The sequence below is a fragment of the Gopherus evgoodei genome, chromosome 2 (genome assembly GCF_007399415.2).
Source record: "Gopherus evgoodei ecotype Sinaloan lineage chromosome 2, rGopEvg1_v1.p, whole genome shotgun sequence".
NCBI lineage: Eukaryota > Metazoa > Chordata > Testudines > Testudinidae > Gopherus > Gopherus evgoodei.
Genome location: NC_044323.1, coordinates 228,077,445 through 228,095,965, shown reverse-complemented (window position 1 = coordinate 228,095,965; position 18,521 = coordinate 228,077,445). Strand labels below are relative to the sequence as shown.

The 18,521-nt window shown below is 43.3% G+C and overlaps 1 protein-coding gene across 2 annotated transcripts in view; it reads right to left on the bottom strand.

Annotated features, from left to right (window-relative positions):
- Nucleotides 1-5,294: 5,294 nt before the first annotated feature.
- LYN (LYN proto-oncogene, Src family tyrosine kinase) overlaps nt 5,295-18,521 on the bottom strand; it is a 95,814-nt gene continuing 82,587 nt past the window's right edge. For both annotated transcript variants that reach the window (XM_030553121.1, XM_030553120.1), the window contains exon 13: nt 5,295-7,093. In XM_030553121.1, coding sequence (XP_030408981.1) covers nt 6,891-7,093 — 203 coding nt within the window. In that variant the 3' untranslated portion in view covers nt 5,295-6,890. The remainder of the gene's footprint in view (nt 7,094-18,521) is intronic.

The following is an 18,521-nucleotide window of genomic DNA, read 5'->3' as shown; positions in this document are numbered from 1 at the left end:
GAGGTAAACTGTAAAGAAATAAGTGATGGAATGGGTATACGTCCATGGTGTGCGTCCATGGTCCCAAGCGTCCATCGATTTCAGGAGCGTTGCACTGTGGGTACCTATCCCATAGTTCCTGCAGTGTTCCCTGACCCTTGGAATTATGGGTTACTACCCCAGTGCCTGATGGGGCAAAAATCACTGTCGTGGGTGGTTCTGAGTACAGCCTCACCCCCTCCCTTCCTGAAAGCAGCAGACAGCCATTTCGCACGTTTTTTTACTGGGTGAAGTGAGCAAATGCCATTTTACAGCAACTATGGACCCTGGTCTGATCAGTACCTTGATCGTGGACGTTGTAAACAGTTCATGTATTCTTGTGCTGTCTATGCTGAACCATGAACAGCAAATGCAGGAGAGGAGGCTGCAGCGATGGCAGTGCAGCGACGAGAGTGATGAGGACCTGGAGACTGAGTTCTCCGAAACCGCGGGCCCCTGCGCTTTGGAGCTCCTGATGGTAATGGGGGAGGTTCTACCCATTGCTCGCCGATTTTGGGCCCAGGAAACAAGCACACACCGGTGGGACCGCATAGTTTTGCAGGTGTGGGACGATTCGCAGTGGCTGCGGAACTTTCGCATGCGTAAGAGCACTTTCTTTAAACTTTGTGACTTGCTTTCCTCTATCCTGAAACGCTATAATACCAGGATGAGAGCAGCCCTCACAGGGGAGAAGCGAGTGGCAATAGCCCTCTGGAAGCTTGCAACGCCAGACAGCTACCGGTCAGTCGGGAATCAATTTGGAGTGGGCAAATCTACTGTGGGGGCTGCTGTGCTGGAAGTAGCCAAAGCAATCATTAAGCTGCTGCTACGAAAGGTTGTGACTCTGGGAAACATGCAGGTCATAGTGGATGGCTTTGCTGCAATGGGATTCCCTAACTGTGGGGGGGCTGTAGATGGAACCCATATCCCTATCTTGGCACCGCAGCACCAGGCCACCCAGTACATAAACCGCAAGGGGTACTTTTCAATGGTGCTGCAAGCACTGGTGGATCACAAGGGACGTTTCACCAACATCCACGTGGGATGGCCAGGAAGGGTTCATGACGCTCGTGTCTTCAGAAGCACTACTCTGTTTAAACGGCTGCAGCAAGAGACTTACTTCCCAGACCAGAAAATTACAGTTGGGGATGTTGAAATGCCTGTAGTTATCTTGGGGGACCCAGCCTACCCCTTGATGCCATGGCTCATGAAGCCATACACAGGCAGCCTGGACAGTGGTCAGGAGTTGTTTAACTACAGGCTGAGCAAGTGCAGAATGGTGGTAGAATGTGCATTTGGGCGTCTCAAAGGTCGCTGGAGAAGCTTACTTACTTGCTCAGACCTCAGCCAAACCAATGTCCCCTTTGTTATTGCTGCTTGCTGTGTGCTCCACAATCTCTGTGAGAGTAAGGGGAAGACCTTTATGGTGGGGTGGGAGGCTGAGGCAAATCACCTGGCTGCTGCTTATGCGCAGCCACACACCAGGGCAATTAGAAGATCACACCAGGAAACAGTGCACATCAGAGAAGCTTTGAAAATGAGTTTCATCATGGGCCAGGGTATGGTGTGACTGCTGTTTCTTTCCCCTTCATAAACCTCCCTCCCTCCCCCCATGTATTGACTCCTGCTGCAAGCAAGCTACCCTCTACCCTTCCATAACAGCTTGCTTATGGAAATAGTCATTCCCTGTAACCAACCCACCCTCCCACTTTCTTTGAATAGCATGTCAATATAAGAAGAGTAAGAGAAATAAAAAGGTACCCCGGGAGTGGTTGGGGAGGAGTATAGGAGGGAAGAAAAAGGCCATTAAGGGCATTTCAATGTAATGACAGCCTTTTGGTTGGACTGTCCACGGGGGTGGAGTGGGCAGGTGCAGAAAGCCTTCCCCTACGCGTTCTTACACATCCGCGTGTGGAAGATGTGGGGCACGGTGAGTACTGAGGGAGATTAAACATGGGCTGAAGTGGCACTCTGTGACCCCGCAGCTCTTCCAACAGACTTCGGAGGATGTCAGTTTGGTCGCGCAGCAGCTCCAGCGTTCCATTCTGCCACCGCTGATCTTCCTGCCGCCACATCTCATCTCGAGCGTCCCTCCTGTCCTCACGTTCACTGGCAGCGTTCCTGTACTTTGCGACCATGTCTTTCCACTCCCCCAGACGAGCTCTTTCACTGCGGGTTACTGCCATTATTTCTGTGAACATCTCCTCCCGTGTCCTCTTCTTCCTTATTCTCCTTATCTGACCTATCCGTCGGACTGGGGTAGGGAGGCTTGAAAAATGTGCAGCTGCATGAGTGGGGGAAAAGAGGGATAGAAGGATCATAAGATACATTTCACAGAACAATGGTTATACTCTTTCACAGTGAACTACACTATTCACCGTACATAGCACGTCACTTCACTACTTAGTGCTTGCGGCTGTGGTGTCAGAGAGCAACACAGACGCAGGTCCGGGGATTACAAATCAGCTTGCAGGTGGACATGGTAAGGCATACATCTAATGGCAGTTAACCGTACAACCTCTTCCTTTCCCCCGTACCACTGGCTATTACCAGGTAACATTCATGCTTGGCAGCCAAACTGCTAAAAAAGCACATCTTTTGCTTCTTTTCTTATGCCATCAGAAAGGTTAAGCACTAGAGGAAAATTGTGAATGGTTTTCCCCCCACTCTGCATGTCTGCTGTAATGGCAGGTCACTGAAACCTTCCCCCTTCCCCCCTCTATGCCTTGGCAATTAGAGCGAAAATTCCTGCTGCCAAAATGCTAAAACGGTCAGCGCCATTAGAGACACCTCCCCGTAGGAATGGGCTGTTTTTTACCTCTTTCCCCCCCCCCCATGGCTAACTGCTAGGGAAGGATTTTTTTAAAGGCACAGGAAAGCAGCAACGAAGGAATGGTCATCTCTGTCCCCTTAATAAACTACATTACTTTTTACCAGGTGACCATGAACGAGGATTACAGACAGAGAAAAAGAAATTAGGCACCTTGAATGCCAGCAGTCCCCGGGACCATACGCAGCTAGGCTTTGTCATGCAATGATACCCGATTACGTGCTCCAGGCATGGCGTGGTAAAGTTTTGTACCATGGTGGACGGAATAAGGCTGCCCTGCCCTGCCCAGAAACCTTCTGAAAAGGCTTTTGGGGTACCTACAGGAGTGCTTCATAGAGATGTCCCTGGAGGATTTCCAGCTCCATCCCCAGACATGTTAACAGACTTTTCCAGTAACTTTAATGCCAGCCAATGCATGCAAGCTCTCATGGCAAATCAATCATTAAAAAACGCTTTTAAACTATGTTTTTTATTTAAAAAGTACACTCACCAGAGATCGCTTCCATGGCTTCATTGTCTGGGCTAGTGGCTTGGGAGGGCTGGGAGGGTAATTCTGTCTGGGTGATGAAAAGCTCCTGGCTGTTGGGGAGAATGGAGTGCGGTGTGGTCTCTGACATCTCATCCTCCTCTTCCTCCTCCACATCTTCGCCATCCGCAGAATCATCAGCAATGGCTGAGATTACTACCCCCACCTCTGAATCCACAGACAAGGGGGGGGCTTGTCGTGGCACAGCCACCTAAAATTACATGCAGCTCCGCGTAGAAGCGGCATGTTTTTGGCCCAGATCCAGATCTGCCATTTGCTGCTTTGGTTTTCTGGTACCTTGTCTGAGCTCCTTCACTTTAACTCTGCACTGCACCGAGTCCCTGCTATGGCCTCGCTGCCTCATGGCATTAGAAATTTTTTCAAAAGTTTTCTCATTTCGTCTACTGGAACGCAGTTCTGATAGCACAGAATCTTCTCCCCATACAGCGATCAGATCCAATAACTCCTGTGTGTTCCACGCTGGATCTCTTTTCCTATTCTCAGGAGACTGCATTGTTACCTGTGCTGCTGAGAGCTCCACGCTGGCCAAACAGGAAATACAATTCAAAAGTTCCCGAGGCTTTTCCTGTGTACCTGGCCAGTGCAGTAGAGTTCCTTTACCTGTCCAGAGCGGCCACTGGTGCACTGTGGGATACCTCCCGGAGGCCATTAACTTTGATTTCCGTCCACACTAGCCCTAAATCGATTTTGTAAAATCGATTTTAGGGTTACTCCTTTCGTTTAGCTGGAGTTCAGAAATCGATTTTAAGACCCCTTAAAATCGATTTTAAGTGCCTTGTAGTGTGGACGGGTACAGTGTTAAATCGATTTAATGCTGTAGTGTGTACCTGGCCTTTGTCTGTTAAAACTCTCTCATCACTGTGTACTCAGGACTTCATATAAATATGTAAATTCCATTAGGAATTGGGATTTTTTTTATCTCAAAAGCACCAGGTTCTCTCCCAAAAACCAATATCCAACAGGTTTATTTGTCCTATCAAAACAGGTGTCCACTGGTTTATAAATGGACTCATCATAACCATGGCAAATTACAAAGAAACAGCCTTCTTGCAGATTGATCCAGATGGTGTTCAATCTCTAGCTCAGTCCTTAAACTGAATATCCAGCCAGATCACCTTATGCCCATCACTGGCATTCAGGACAAGATCAGAAATGAGGATAATAAATGGAGGTTCTCATTTTCAATACTTTGGTTTATTACAGTACTCTAGTAACAAATAGATCTATTGACTGGGGTTTATCAAGATTCCTAAGTTTAGACAAAGCTCAGTCTGTATCATTCCCCCCTCCCCACCCAACATTACGTAAAATATGGCTTAAGTTAAACCAAATATGCTTCTGTCTTTCACCTGTGTTTGAACAAGTAACTGAGTACAGTTCAGCGCACCTGCATTTTTCAGTGCTGCACTAGCTCTGTAAGCACATAATGAATGTGATCCAATGTATGGCTCCTAGACTCTTTTTCTGCAACTAAGATGACTTCGCATTTCCAAATGCTAATGTAAATTTTGCATGTGTTCAGGCTTTCCTAAATGGCTCAGTAAATGGTGGCGCCTATTGGCACTGCAATATAGTGAGGTTTTAGCAGCTATTTTGAAGATATTTTGGAATTTACTACTGTGGTGGGCAGTTCAGAATTGTAGGATAAGAACCACTTAGCTGGATATTTCTGCTAAAATATTCAGCAATGAAATGGCTGTCTTGAGATTTCTGAACTGCTCCTCTGAGATGAACAGAGGCAAGATTTATTTAAGTGATAACTAAAAGAACTATTTTTGTTTTGTATAGCATCTGAACACTGACAGGGTCTGATCCTGCATTCCCTGTACAGAGAAAACTGCCAGCCTGGCCTATAAAATTGGCTACTTACTGTAATTTGCAGGATGAACTACAATGGTACAAGTTTTAAATTTAAGGAGTTTATTAAAATCACCATACAGTAAAAATATTTACACAGTCTGGTGGTTAATCTGCACATTGATTGATTGACTTCATTCAGAACCTGCTATGCTTTACTAAAAAAGAAAAGCAATGAATGTTTATACTGATCACTGTGTTTGGACCGCAGGTACACTAAAGCCTCACAAGTAGTTAGCCTCGTTTTAAAGCTTCCATAAGTACCCTTTACCATAAATTGTTTTGGTTGTAAGAACAGCCCAGTCCCACTTTATATAAAGGAAGACAGAAACAGGCAGTCACTTGGTAATTGCACTAGTTATGCTTTTTGATAACTAAAGCATACTCAACTTGATAATTCACTTCATGACTGAGAATTAGTTCAAATACAGTTCTGTTAATATGCCTGGATCCTAACAGAATTTGCATTAAGAACCAACAGTTAAAAACATGACTGATTTACTTGGTGGTGGTATGAATTAGTAATAATTACATACTGAAAAGCAAAACCTAGGGTGCTAACACTTCAATGTAATTTCACTGATTACAGTATGCTTATAAGGTGTGGTGCATTTTAAAACATTCATTTTGGCTAATCTTTAAAATGACTTTCAGTTCAATTAATTGAAACAGCAAAAATGTGAGGAATATTTAAGATACTTATAGAAAGCATTTTCATGGGTAATAGATGGATCACAGTGTTTCAAACTACTGACGGCCAGATCCTGCTCCCTTCAAAATATAGGGGAGATTTGCCACTGATTTAACCCAGAGAAAAATAGATTTTGAGCAGGTGGTTCCAGGCTTAAATTCATGGTGCTCTATATACAGAGCAAAACAATAGGCTGTCCTTTTTTCTGACACATCTAGCACAATTACTGTTTTATAATGCAATAATATTACAGGTCTTCTTCTTACCATGGTGCCTGTAAAAGACACTTTTTTCAAATTTTAAGTGTAAATGCTTGAGCTGTGCATAAATGCCAAAGAATTAAATTAAGTGTAAAAATTACCTTAAGAAAGGGTTAAAGAGGATGATTACATCCTAAATATTTGAATCTTGCAACAAGATACTGTTCTCCAGATACTGATGTAAGATAACCAGAGCCTATAAAAAATACAAAGCACAACTTTCATGATCTACTATCTTTCAAAAAGCTAATTTGGGAGCAGAAATTCTTTAACTTTTCCATTCGAAGTTCATATTTATCTTCAGTCTTCATACATTTTCTTGTAAGGTATGCAATCATTTAAAGATTTCCCCAAATTCTGTTTGCAGTTTCAAATACTTTGTAAGTCTGTATTGGTGCGACTGCACTCTGTCTCTGTTTTCAAAGCTTGTCTTGTTTGGATGTTTATTTAGGCAAATAAAAAGATAACATCTAAAGAGAACTCTAACCTCAAGCAGAGTGATCATTCAAATTAAATTAACCATAGAAAAACATGGTTTATTTCTAGGCAGAATGATTCTTCCTTTGGAATTTCAGCCTCCAGTTTCAGAAGCCACAAGCGGTTAGGATATCCAAATACATGAAACAACTGGTCTGCCAAGTTTGTCCGAACAATGGTCTGTGCCAACTGGCAAAGTGTTCCTTTGTTCTATGGCTGCTGTTGATACTGCCCTTCTGTTGCTGTGTAGAAGTCATCTAGCACACTCTGTAAATAATCAAATGTTGGCCTCTCTTCTGCTTTATCTTTCCAGCATGTTTTCATGATATCATAAAGCTCAGCTGGGCAGGTTTCCATGCGTGGCATGCGGTAGCCACGCTGAAGAGCAACCATCACATCAGCATTACTCATACCTAAAACAAAAAAAATGATTTTTAGAAGCAGATTTGTGCGTCAGTGATCAAAGTAGAGCACCTTCTTTTGCTGCTACTCCACACCCCCAAAAAATCAATTAATCTCAGGGGACAGGGCAAGGGTTTTTTTTACAAACAGTGCCCCTGTTTGTTTAATTTATTCACAGTTGCAAATTATACCATAACCCATTGAATAGGGCACCCTTCAAATCTCTTCTCCACTTCAAGCAGAGTAGCAATGAGACACAGTAAATGAAAAAAAAATTTTTTCTCATCTCCTGGCAATTTACTTGTACTAGAGTATTGTCTTGGGGGTCAGAGTCTCCGTTGTACTAGATACTGTGTATATGCACAGCATCTAAGATGCTCTGTGGCTCACAGAGCTTAAATATAAATTCACATGCAAAAACACTTTAATGTAGGGTTAAGGTTGTAGACAGTGCTCTGTGTTCCTCATACCTTTCCAGAACAAAGTTAAATTCCAAAAATCCAGCTGCTGGAAAACTAGGAAATAGAGGGCCTTGAGGAAAAATCCTCTGTGTTCACAACTTGTGGGCTGTGACATATCAGGCTCTGTAACGATTTTGAAAAGCTGTCTCATGAGCTCTCTTTCATGAGGGATGTTATTCTACATAAGGGATATGCCCTCATGGCCATTGCTCCTTCATGGTCACTGCAGAGAGTGAATGGAATGAACCTTTGTGTTCCTGGGACTATATTTTCTCAAGCCTAGCTTTCGGCTTTGTAAATAGTTTAGAGTAGCATAGGCTAGTTTAGTGTAAGCAGCCCTTCCACTGTTCCAGAAGACTTTAGTACTTTACCTGGATTATGTTGAGCCTGAAACACCTAAGGCCTTCAACAGGTACACCTCTTACCCATTGCTAATACTGGAGACAGAATCCCATATTTAGATCACTCAGTAATCTTATGGACTGTTTTTGAGACACCTTTACTCCGTGCACCTAAAGGGAGAGAGCTTCGATTGGGTCCATTCATGGTACCAACACCAGCCTTTGTGTAGCGTTTCTCTTACACAGGACCCAAGAGACACTTTTTACCAGTCTGGTCTCAGCACCACCTTTGATCATCTCTTTAGCCCTAACCTGCAAGACAATCCCTCACCCTGCACAATCTGGTATTGGTTAAATCTAAAGCCACAATGAAGAACAAACTGGCACAACCTTTTAAAGTGGCAGAAGCCTCAGTGCCACAGGTAGTAACCATAGTGCCTACTCCTTGAGCTCAGATGCCTTTCTTAGTACCTCCTGACCAGACTGGGTGTTTGATTGTGTAATAACACATTTCCCCAGAGGAGGTGTTTCCTCTTTATTCTGTTTTACATCCCTTCTCTTCTGAACACCCAGACCCATGGGGCCTCTCAAATAGCACCACTGTAATTTCATCTGTGTACTCCTTCAGAACTGGATGCCCAACACTGGTTTGGATCCTAATGACACCTTTAACATGGGTAGATACCCCTCAGTCATGCTGCTAGGCACCCTGCCACATACTCTTCCACTGCCTGTACCTGCTCTTCTGATTCCAATCTGAAAACACTTCAGGGTATCTTCAACCTCTTCATACTTGGAGGCTACCTCGGGACACCAGACCTCTTCTCTCACCTCAAACCCACACATCATGGAAAGATATGCAGCTCTTCCCCTCTGGCCCAGATAGTCTCACTTGCCATCATGAGACTTCAGTCTTGCCCTAACAAAGTTAATGGACTCTGATGAGCCTCTGGCTTGAACCTCCCAAGCATATTAATCAAAATAACCTTCCTCCTAGCAATTACATCTGTTCTGAAGGTGAGTGAGTTTAGGGCTTGATGGCCACTCTACCTCTTTAGCATTATAAACCACCAAACAAAAGTCCCTTCATGACTAAAGTAGTCTGATAGCCACCTTTCTCAATCTGTGTTTTTCTGGCACCTTACTCAGCTCCAGGGAACCTCATCTCCATGCCTTACTGGTGCTGGGTCTTTACCTGCTAAAGGTTTGGGGTGGAATTCAAAAGGAAGATTTAGGCCAGGCTAAGTAGGAGGGATTCTGTAGGCAAGCGTGGAGAGCACTTCCCTGGGAAGCTCAGTTTCCAGGGCCCCTGTTTCTTTAATGTATACACAGTTGCAAATTATACCATAACCCGTTGAATAGGGCACCCTTCAGATCCCTTCTCCACTTCAAGCAGAGTGTGCAGTTGAAACTGGGTTTCCTACAACCTGGATGAGTGCTCTCATCACTGGGTTAAAGATTATAAACAGGTTCTTCTACTCAAAGCATGCCTCCTAGATCATAGCCAAAGACAAGAGACATGCTTAGATATAATTTAATATCAGGTTTCACATGCTAACTAAGCCTAAGTGAGCTGTTTGTTGGTGTCAAGACTTAGGTAGCTCTGTGTGGGCCTGGGTCCCCAGTGACTTAACACGGGAAACTTAAGTGCATACAGTGTTTCATAGCAACTGGGCAGAGATTCTGTGAATGCCACTGGTGCCTAACTGGGGGACATAAGGTAGGAGATAGAGACTTAAGTTCTCCTTGTGACTTCTGGCCCTTGCTCTTCTAAAATTAACATTTCGTCCCGTTTTACAAATAGTGAGACTGTACTGCCAAGCAGCCTCACTGGCATAGGAAATGTTGAACACTAAGTCTTACCTAGCAAATTACTAGTCCCTGGTTTAAAGACTCAGCTTAGGAGAGCTGCTGTACCCTCCATGACTCCCCCACCACCACCTTTGTGGTTCAAGGCCCAGTATAGGAACCTGGTGCTACAGTTGGTATTTAGGTAAGAATTTCTTGCTTACTCTCCAGCTGCTCAGGCACAAGTGGGAATACAGAGAGGTTTTTAGAGCAGAAAAACGTTACTAACTTGTAACTGTTGTTTGCATTCACATAAGCTTCCCATCTTCCCCTCTGCTTCAGCATTCTGTATAACAGCAGGAGTCTCAAGAGTGGGAGAAGGAACTGAGCTGGGTAGGAGTGAACTCCCCTCTACCACACAGGAACATATCATCCCAGGAGAATGCTGGTGGAGTTCTTTAATGGACATAGTTCTGGGATTTGATACCAAGGCATTATCCCCCCCAGTGAATGATAACATCTTTTTAAGGTGACACTTTGATATAACCTTCACCTCTGCGCATGAGGGAGATCACAGTACCTTATTCTTTTCGCCTCGGTGTCTACTGAACAAAGGCCAGTACTCCATAGAGTACATAAGACTAGAACCAAGGGCTGCTCAATTCTAAGCTAATGTTTAGCTAAAAAACCATCCTTCAACCTATGCCTCTCAGCATTGAAGGTGAGACTCTACACCATCCTCTCAAAGTAGCCACCATCTAATTATATGGTTTTTGTGACTTGTCCAACATCACAGTAGAGCCTGGAACAGATCCTAGATCTCACATCCTAGCCCATTCCTTTAAATCACACATCCAGCTCTTTCTATAGTCCCTGCCCCTTTCATTACACACAGTTTCTATGCTAATAGTCTAGCATATGTGACTAGTTTATTTCACACATGTACTTCAAAAGGCAGTGCAGTGCTGAGGCTTGGGACTGCCATATAAAAGGTCCTGGATTCAAGTTCCAGCTCTGTTATAAGTAACTTTGTGTAACTGCTGCAGGTATGAAAAATGCCAGTTGCCTTAATCTCATGTACAGGTAGGAGAGTCAGTAATAAAATCTGTGGTGCGTAGATAGCTCCAGCTGATAGGAACCAAAGCAGCGACTGCACTGGCACACTACAGAACCAAGCAAATCAGCCAAGTTTTTTATTTATTGATTTTTAGAGTGGTATTCTAGTACCAGATACTTCATGTTCCCTCTCTCCTTTGCACTCAATCTGTGGGCACATAAGGGCAGTTTTATAACAGATTATGTTGGTAACCCCTTGGGCAAATGACCCCAAACTTGTGCCACACACTTTACTCCTACCCCTGCTGTGGCACAGTAAGTTTCAAGGCAATCTGCATGTGAATGGGGATTTTAGAGTACTTAGAAAAATCAGCTGTGAAAAGAAACCCTGCTGGAACCTGTGACTACTGAAGAGTTGCTAGACAACAGCTGAGAGAAAGCTACTGTGTAGTAGTATCAGCAGAAGGGGAATTGAAGCAGAGTGCGATTAAATAAATGCTTTGGCCAAAGTCTCACACAAGCAATCTGTGATAAAACTGAGAACTGAACCCAGATCTGAGTGCCCGTCTGGCATCTTAACTACAAGATCATTCACTCTCTACCATTTGCTTCCGAGCATAGGATAAAGAATAATTGTTGTTGGAAGAGCAGAGGCAAACAGTCTTTGTCATTCTCTCCATTATACAGCCTAGAGGGAAGCAAAGCAAAGCAAAGCAATTGCATTAGAGCCAACTGAGTTATTCTGGTGTAGCCAATCAGAATGCGGCTTTTTTCGTTCAACAAGCAGGGGAGTAGATAACAGTGTGTCAGTAAATCATACTGTCAACTGGCAGATGTGAATGAAGCAGATCTTTCGGAGGTGAACAAAGCTAAGCATATTTCAGAGACTGACACATTCATTAGGTGGAAGGGATAGCGTTACATTGTATTTAACAGCACATTTTGCCAGCTTATTTATGGACAGTAGTGTTAGAAATAAAGGAAAGCACTTGTTTGGTCTCTAAACTACAGGAAGAGTGCTGCAGCAAGACTGCTGGAGGCAACAGGACAGAACAAAGGAAATATGCTCAAATGAGAACATGGAGGGGAGTTTTATGCTTTACTTTGTTAACGGAGGACGACATTATGCCTGGTTCTCTGCGGATCCACAGAGAACAGGGTCTACTCTCTCCATGTGTCTGTGGGGTCCATACTGTCTCAAAAAGGGGCAGAGAGGAGGTAAATCCATTTATCTCCATAACGTGAGCCAACATACACTGGGAAAGCAGACATAGTGTCCTAAAAGATAGTGGAAGCAGTGCAGGCACTCTACAACTGAATTGCCAACTTTATTTTTATATTCAAAATGTCTATATGAATAACAATTATTACATTTGGGGAAATTCTGCCATCCACAGTACCTTATTGGATGAATAAGCCAATGCTTTTTCTTTTTAAAAGAAACAGTGATGGGTGTCCTCTCTTACAGTCCTTTAAGGTGAGGTCTTTTATTTTTTTAACATTAATAATTTTAATTCCCTGCAAATAATTTCTTAAATATTAACACTGGAAACGGGCCTGAGTCAGAGAATTCAGATCCAGATCCGAACATTTCCAAATTTCAGAGATGTTTGGATCCAGGGTTTTGGTGTCAGCCCAGCACAAAAATAGATCTCAGGTATGAAATCTGGATCTGGATCAGAACTCTTCATTTGGGCCCAGGTTTAATATTTGCATTCAATTTTCCATATGGTGAAAAGCATTGAAATGGTCCCAGTTACAATACTGCAAATGCACTTGCTTTTGCATCAAAGTTGCTTTTGAGAGTATCAGTGAAACAGGATGTCATCATAGGACAAGAGTCGCTTGCTGCTACACAAATGCAGAGCAAAGGTCAAGGTACTTATGGAAAATAAAAGTAGAGAGCAAGTCAATGAGACGTTTATCTTCCATGCAGACTGCTCCAATGCTCTATTACAATTACTTTATTTTTGTAGATTTAATAATGTTATCTGATGAGCGTCAGTGCACAAGAACAACAGTTGCTCACTAGGGGCTTCATCCTGCCAGGTGTTAAACACTCTGGCTCCAATTCCAAAAAGCACACAAGTATGTTCCTATTTTTAAGCAGTGAAGAGTGCCATTAAATGGGACTGTTCATGTACTTAAGTGCTTTGCTGGATCAGGGCTAGAATGTTCAGCACCTTTACTGTTCTGCTTAGGGTGACCAGACAGCACGTGTGAAAAATTGGGACGGGGGTGGGGGCTAATAGGAGCCTATATAAGAAAAAGACCCAAAAATCCGGACTGTCCCTATAAAATCGGAACATCTGGTCACCCTAGTTCTGCTGCATTCTGAATGCATGGGGCAAATATGCCCATTTTGTGCTTCAGTCAATTTGTGAAAATCTCACCTGTAAAAATGATTTCTAGTTTTCAAGAGAATGAGTTCTTTCTGTTAATCGATATTTATTAATGACACATTTTAAGTACACATGCCAAGACACAACATGATGAGCATGCATACAAATGTGTATACTGAATAAATAATATTTCCCAGCTACACAGCTTGATTGGTTGTCAGAGATTCTGGTATAAGTTAAAGATACAAAGGAGTAGCAGTGTGTCTCTAATTTTCCAAGATATTATTATGGGTAAACTATTTCTTAATGAACAGTTTCACCAGAACCGTATATTACTTAATTGAAATTCATCCTGAATGCACATCTCTTACACAGTTCATGATCTTATACAGGATGCTAACTTACGAGTTTGAGACAATGCTAATAAAAGTTAGCCATTAAACTTGACAGGATGCAGAACTAATTCCTTATGTTGAGCCATCTTATTTTACTAACATCCAATATTGTTAGGAGTAACTGATCACAGGTATGGAGGTAGAATCTAGATCTGAAAGCAGGTACATGTAATAGAGAGCAGATGATGCCATTGCAATGTGAGTCTGAATGTATCCAATATTTGACATATTGTATGATCACCTGGAAATTAGTTTCTCAACAACTGGTTCAAATTGCCTAAAAAAATCAGATATTTGTATTTTATATTTCAAAATAGTTTCTGTAACTATAAATCCCACTAATCACTTCAAAATTATCAGAGAAAAACAGCCGTTTAACTCAGAAACAAAGTTCTCAAAATCTCAGTTTTGACTGTAAATCTTTCTGCCAAATTGTATGTTTATAGTCCTTTCATACTGGTGTTAACCCCTTGTCAAATATAATTCAAATCATTTCACAGAGCTTTAGGCGGACTGCATATAAGACCTTAGATTTAGTTAGCTAGTTTCAACTGTTAGTAAAAAAAATGTAAGGTACACTTCTACCCCGATATAACACGAATTCGTATATAATGTGGTAAAGCAGTGCTCCAGGGGAAGGCGGGGCTGCACACTCCGGTGGATCAAAGCAAGTTCGATATAACACGGTTTCACCTATAAAGTGGTAAGATTTTTTCGCTCCCGAGGACAGTGTTATATCGAGGTAGAGGTGTATTCTTACTAGAGCTGATTATTTATTATTTTGTACTATTTATTATTTCTACTCTAGGGGGACTCATTTTGCCTGGCTACTAAATATTGGTAGGACAAAGTTAGGACATACTTTTCTTCCTGGAGTGTTATGTCCTAGACTCGATCTAACCCAACTAATTTGCTAAGCTGTGTTTTCACAGCTGTTTGCCGGTCCCACAGTTATTTTGGTTTCATGTATTACATTTTCAGTATAAACCAGGAGATTTAACTTTGTATTTTAAATTCTTCAAATGAAACGAAGATTATATATATATATATATATATATATATATATATATATATATATACACACACACACACACACACCATTTGTGCTGGAGAAAGCTCTTGGGAGCCTCTTAAAACCTGCCAACAGAGTGATGTAAGGGTTGGAGTCTCCCTTCCAATCTCTGGATACAGTTAAATCATCCCTGACATATATGAATTGTCTATGTAGCTCACAGAATCATAAGGTTGGAAGGGACCTCAGGAGGTCATCTAGTCCAACCCCGTGCTCAAAGCAGGACCTAATCCCCAACTAAATCATCTCAGCGACGGCTTTGTCAAGCGTGACCTTAAAAAACTCTAAGGAAGGAGATTCCACCACCTCCCTAGGCAACCCATTCCAGTGCTTCACCACACTCCGAGTGAAAAAGTTTTTCCTAATATCCAACCTAAACCTCCCCCACTGCAACTTCAGATCATTACTCCTTTTTCGATCATCTGGTACCACTGAGAACAGTCTAGATCCATCCTCTTTGGAACCCCCTTCCAGGTAGTTGAAAGCAGCTATCAAATCCCACCTCATTCTTCTCTTCTGCAGAATAAACAATCTCAGTTCCCTAAGCCTCTCCTCATAAATCATGTGCTTCAGGCCCCTAATCATTTTTGTTGCCCTCCGTTGGACTCTTTCCAATTTTTCCACATTGTTCTTGTAGTGTGGGGACCAAAACTGGACACAGTACTCCAGATGAGGCCTCACCCATGCTGAATAGAGGGGAATGATCACGTCCCTCGATCTGCTGGCAATGCCCCTACTTATACAGCCCAAAATGCTGTTAGCCTTCTTGGCAACAACGGCACGCTGTTGACTCATATCCAGCTTCTCATCCACTGTAACCCCTAGGTCCTTTTCTGCAGAACTGCTGCCTAGCCACTTGGTCCCTAGTCTGTAGCAGTGCATGGGATTCTTCCTAAGTGCAGGACTCTGCAGAGAATTACTATTTTTCCAGTGGGATTCATCAAACTGCACTGGGTGTTAGGTATTTAAAAAAAAAAAAGAAGAAGTTCTTGGGGAGGATATTGCCCAGATTTTTCTCACAGGACACCCTTTCTCTCACTAGTTTAAAATCAAACAGGTGGAACACTGTACTGTACTGTCAATATACTCCACATATTTTCCTGGAACAAAGCATAAATGGCAGCATGACATTGCTTTTATGGAGGAAAAGATGGAAAATAGGATTTGTTGCAAAACTTTAAAACAAACTTTTTTTGTGAGGTTCTAGGTTTTTCTTTTAATATCTCTGCACAAACCCAGGCACACATTTTACATTTCACAATTATAATTCTTAATAGCAAACTTCAAGATACCCACGGATAGGTAAATTGGGTGACCCTCAAAATGTTAAGCATTTGGGTTCAGTTATGATAAGCATGTATATCAGACTACCTCAGCTTTAGGGAGGATACCACAAATCCTCCCACCACACACAACTTCCACCCTGATACTTTCTTGAGGAAATGGCGCCTAATGGTTGATTAACTCATTCTAGTATGTTGAGTGGGTGTCTTCTGGGCCTGCTACCCATTCACATATTCAGGCCCTTACCTAACAGAGCATTTAAACGTTTAACTTTAAGCATTTGAACAGTCCCACTGTCTTGAGTAGTCCCAATGAAGTCAAGAAGTACTGATGTACTTAAGTGGTTTGCTGGATCAGAGTCTTCAGGGGCAGTGAACATACCTACATTCACTCTACCTTTTCTGGAGGTGACCTGGTCAATACACTTTCCCCTATTCTAAGCTGATGGAGACTCACCCTTCCCCTCTTACAGGAGCAACTGGAAAGTCTTGCCCCCCTAATCCAGGTGGGGATGGCAGGCCTGCTCCCACCATTCTAGCCCAGCGGGACTTGAACTCCCTGCTCTAGCCCTTTGAAGCTTTATGCAGTCTGGGACTGCTTGTACAGTGGTGCTTTGAGTGTTTTCAGAGTTTAAACAGCCAGAGCTGTAGGACCTAGCAGAATGCATTTCTAGGAACTCCTGCGCTTGAATAGGTATATGCAGCCATCAATTACCCTGGGATATATTAAGAGGGAAGATGGAAGGCCTCTAGGACTCTTCCTCCTCAAAACTATACCATCCAGTAAGTGCAGATGCTGGGTACATAGGAGTGTGGTTAAACCTTCCAACTTTCCCTCAGGAAGATGGGTAATTTGTATGAGAACTTTTCAGAACCTCAAAGATGAAGCTCAATGTGTATTTACATGATGGCATTCTGCTTCCTAGAATGCTTGAGGGAGTTGATAAATGATGCCTGAGCCAGGGGAAATAGATGAATAATTATATATAGTTGTGGAGCACCAGGTCAGCTATAGTTACGGCTGAGAACCTCTTCCTGTTTAAAGGGTGACTTTTTTTAAATGTTCTAAACTCTGCTTGTTTACTTGGATTGTTTTGAAGTTTGCTATGCCTCATGAAGGTACAGGGTAGGGAAATGGTCCAAATGTGGGGTCATTTGAGCAAGGGGCTCCCTTGATACAGCCCCTTAGGAAAAAAAGCATTTCATAAAGTCCACAGATTCTACCCATTCTACCTGGGGCTCAAACCATGGCTCTGATCATCCCCCAGCTGCTCTCGCTCACTCAACAATGTATCTCAGCTAGTGCATGGCACCCACTGCCCCTTTGGGGAAGCAATACTGAAAACATTATTAAAGGAAGAGTCTAGCTTTCTAGAATGGAACATACCAAACACTCGCATGCCAAACAGATTGCAATGTACACATGCAGAAAAAGACCAGGCAAGAAGGTTTCCAGCCAGCCTGGCTTCACATGACCTTGATGGCTCGAGGAGACCTCCAGTGGCCCTGGAACCTGAGCTACACCCCAGCACTGTAACTTCAGACCGTACCCTTGGCAGAAGTCCAAGGAAGATCTGTAGGCATGCTGCTGCTATCTACTTCTGTAAAGTGATAGTTCTTGTTTTTTTGTTTTTAACTTCTGGGCAATGTAGTCCGACTACAGCGGATAATTCAGAAGTGGATCATACTATTTTCAAAAGAAATGACACATTTGTAGCACAGTGCTGGGGAGGTGGGGAGTGCAGGGAGATGAGAAGAGATTAAAGGGTGGAAGAGTAGAGTGGAATAAGGTAGGGGGGTTTAAGGCTGCAGCAAGGGGAGGGAGTGGGGCTTGGGGGCCTAAGTCAGGGTGGGGATGGACACTAGGATTTGGGACATGGGGGTAGGTGGCAGTGGGAGGATTAGGAACAAGTGGGCTGTCAACCTCACTTTTCCCCTGCTGTGTGTGCTGGGATCTGGAGGGGACCCTAGCACCTCCCTCTGCGCCCCCTCATGTGTGCCAGGACCTGAGGGGTCCTGCCACTCTCTCCCTGGCCCCTCCTGGGTGGTCTGAGACCTTTTCCCTGCCCCTGTGTGTACACTGGGATCTGGGGGCCCTGCCTCTCCAGGGCATGGTCTGAACCCCTCTCCCTGCTCCTGTCTGTGTACCAGAATCTAGAAACCCTGAAAATAACACACATTTAAACCTTTGAAAAATCAGGAAATACGGTCTGTGCTAATGCAACCTTAAATCTGTCCTCTTTGAGCTCCTCCCCAATACACCCACACCATTTATACTTGCACTCCACTTTTGTAGCTAGTGCAGAACACTCCGGGGACAAGACACGTCACCATGTGGGATAGAGCCTAACACCTTCTATTTGCTGAGGGTGATGTACTGAAGAGGAGCTACCTACACCTGCCCTTTACTCTAACACAGCCCACGCCACATAAACAACCCTACCTCTGCTAAATTTTACAGCCCCTTCACCCTTATACACAGGATGCCATCTAATACTATACTTCCATTTACCCATAGACCAGTGATTCTCAAACTTTTGTACTGGTGACTCCTTTCACACAGCAAGCCTCTGAGTGCAACGCCTCCTTATAAATTAAAAATAGTTTAAAATATATTTAAGACCGTTATAAATAGTAGATGCCAAGCGGGGTTGGGGGTGGGGGCTGACAGCTCACAGCTCCCCACATGTAATAACCTTAT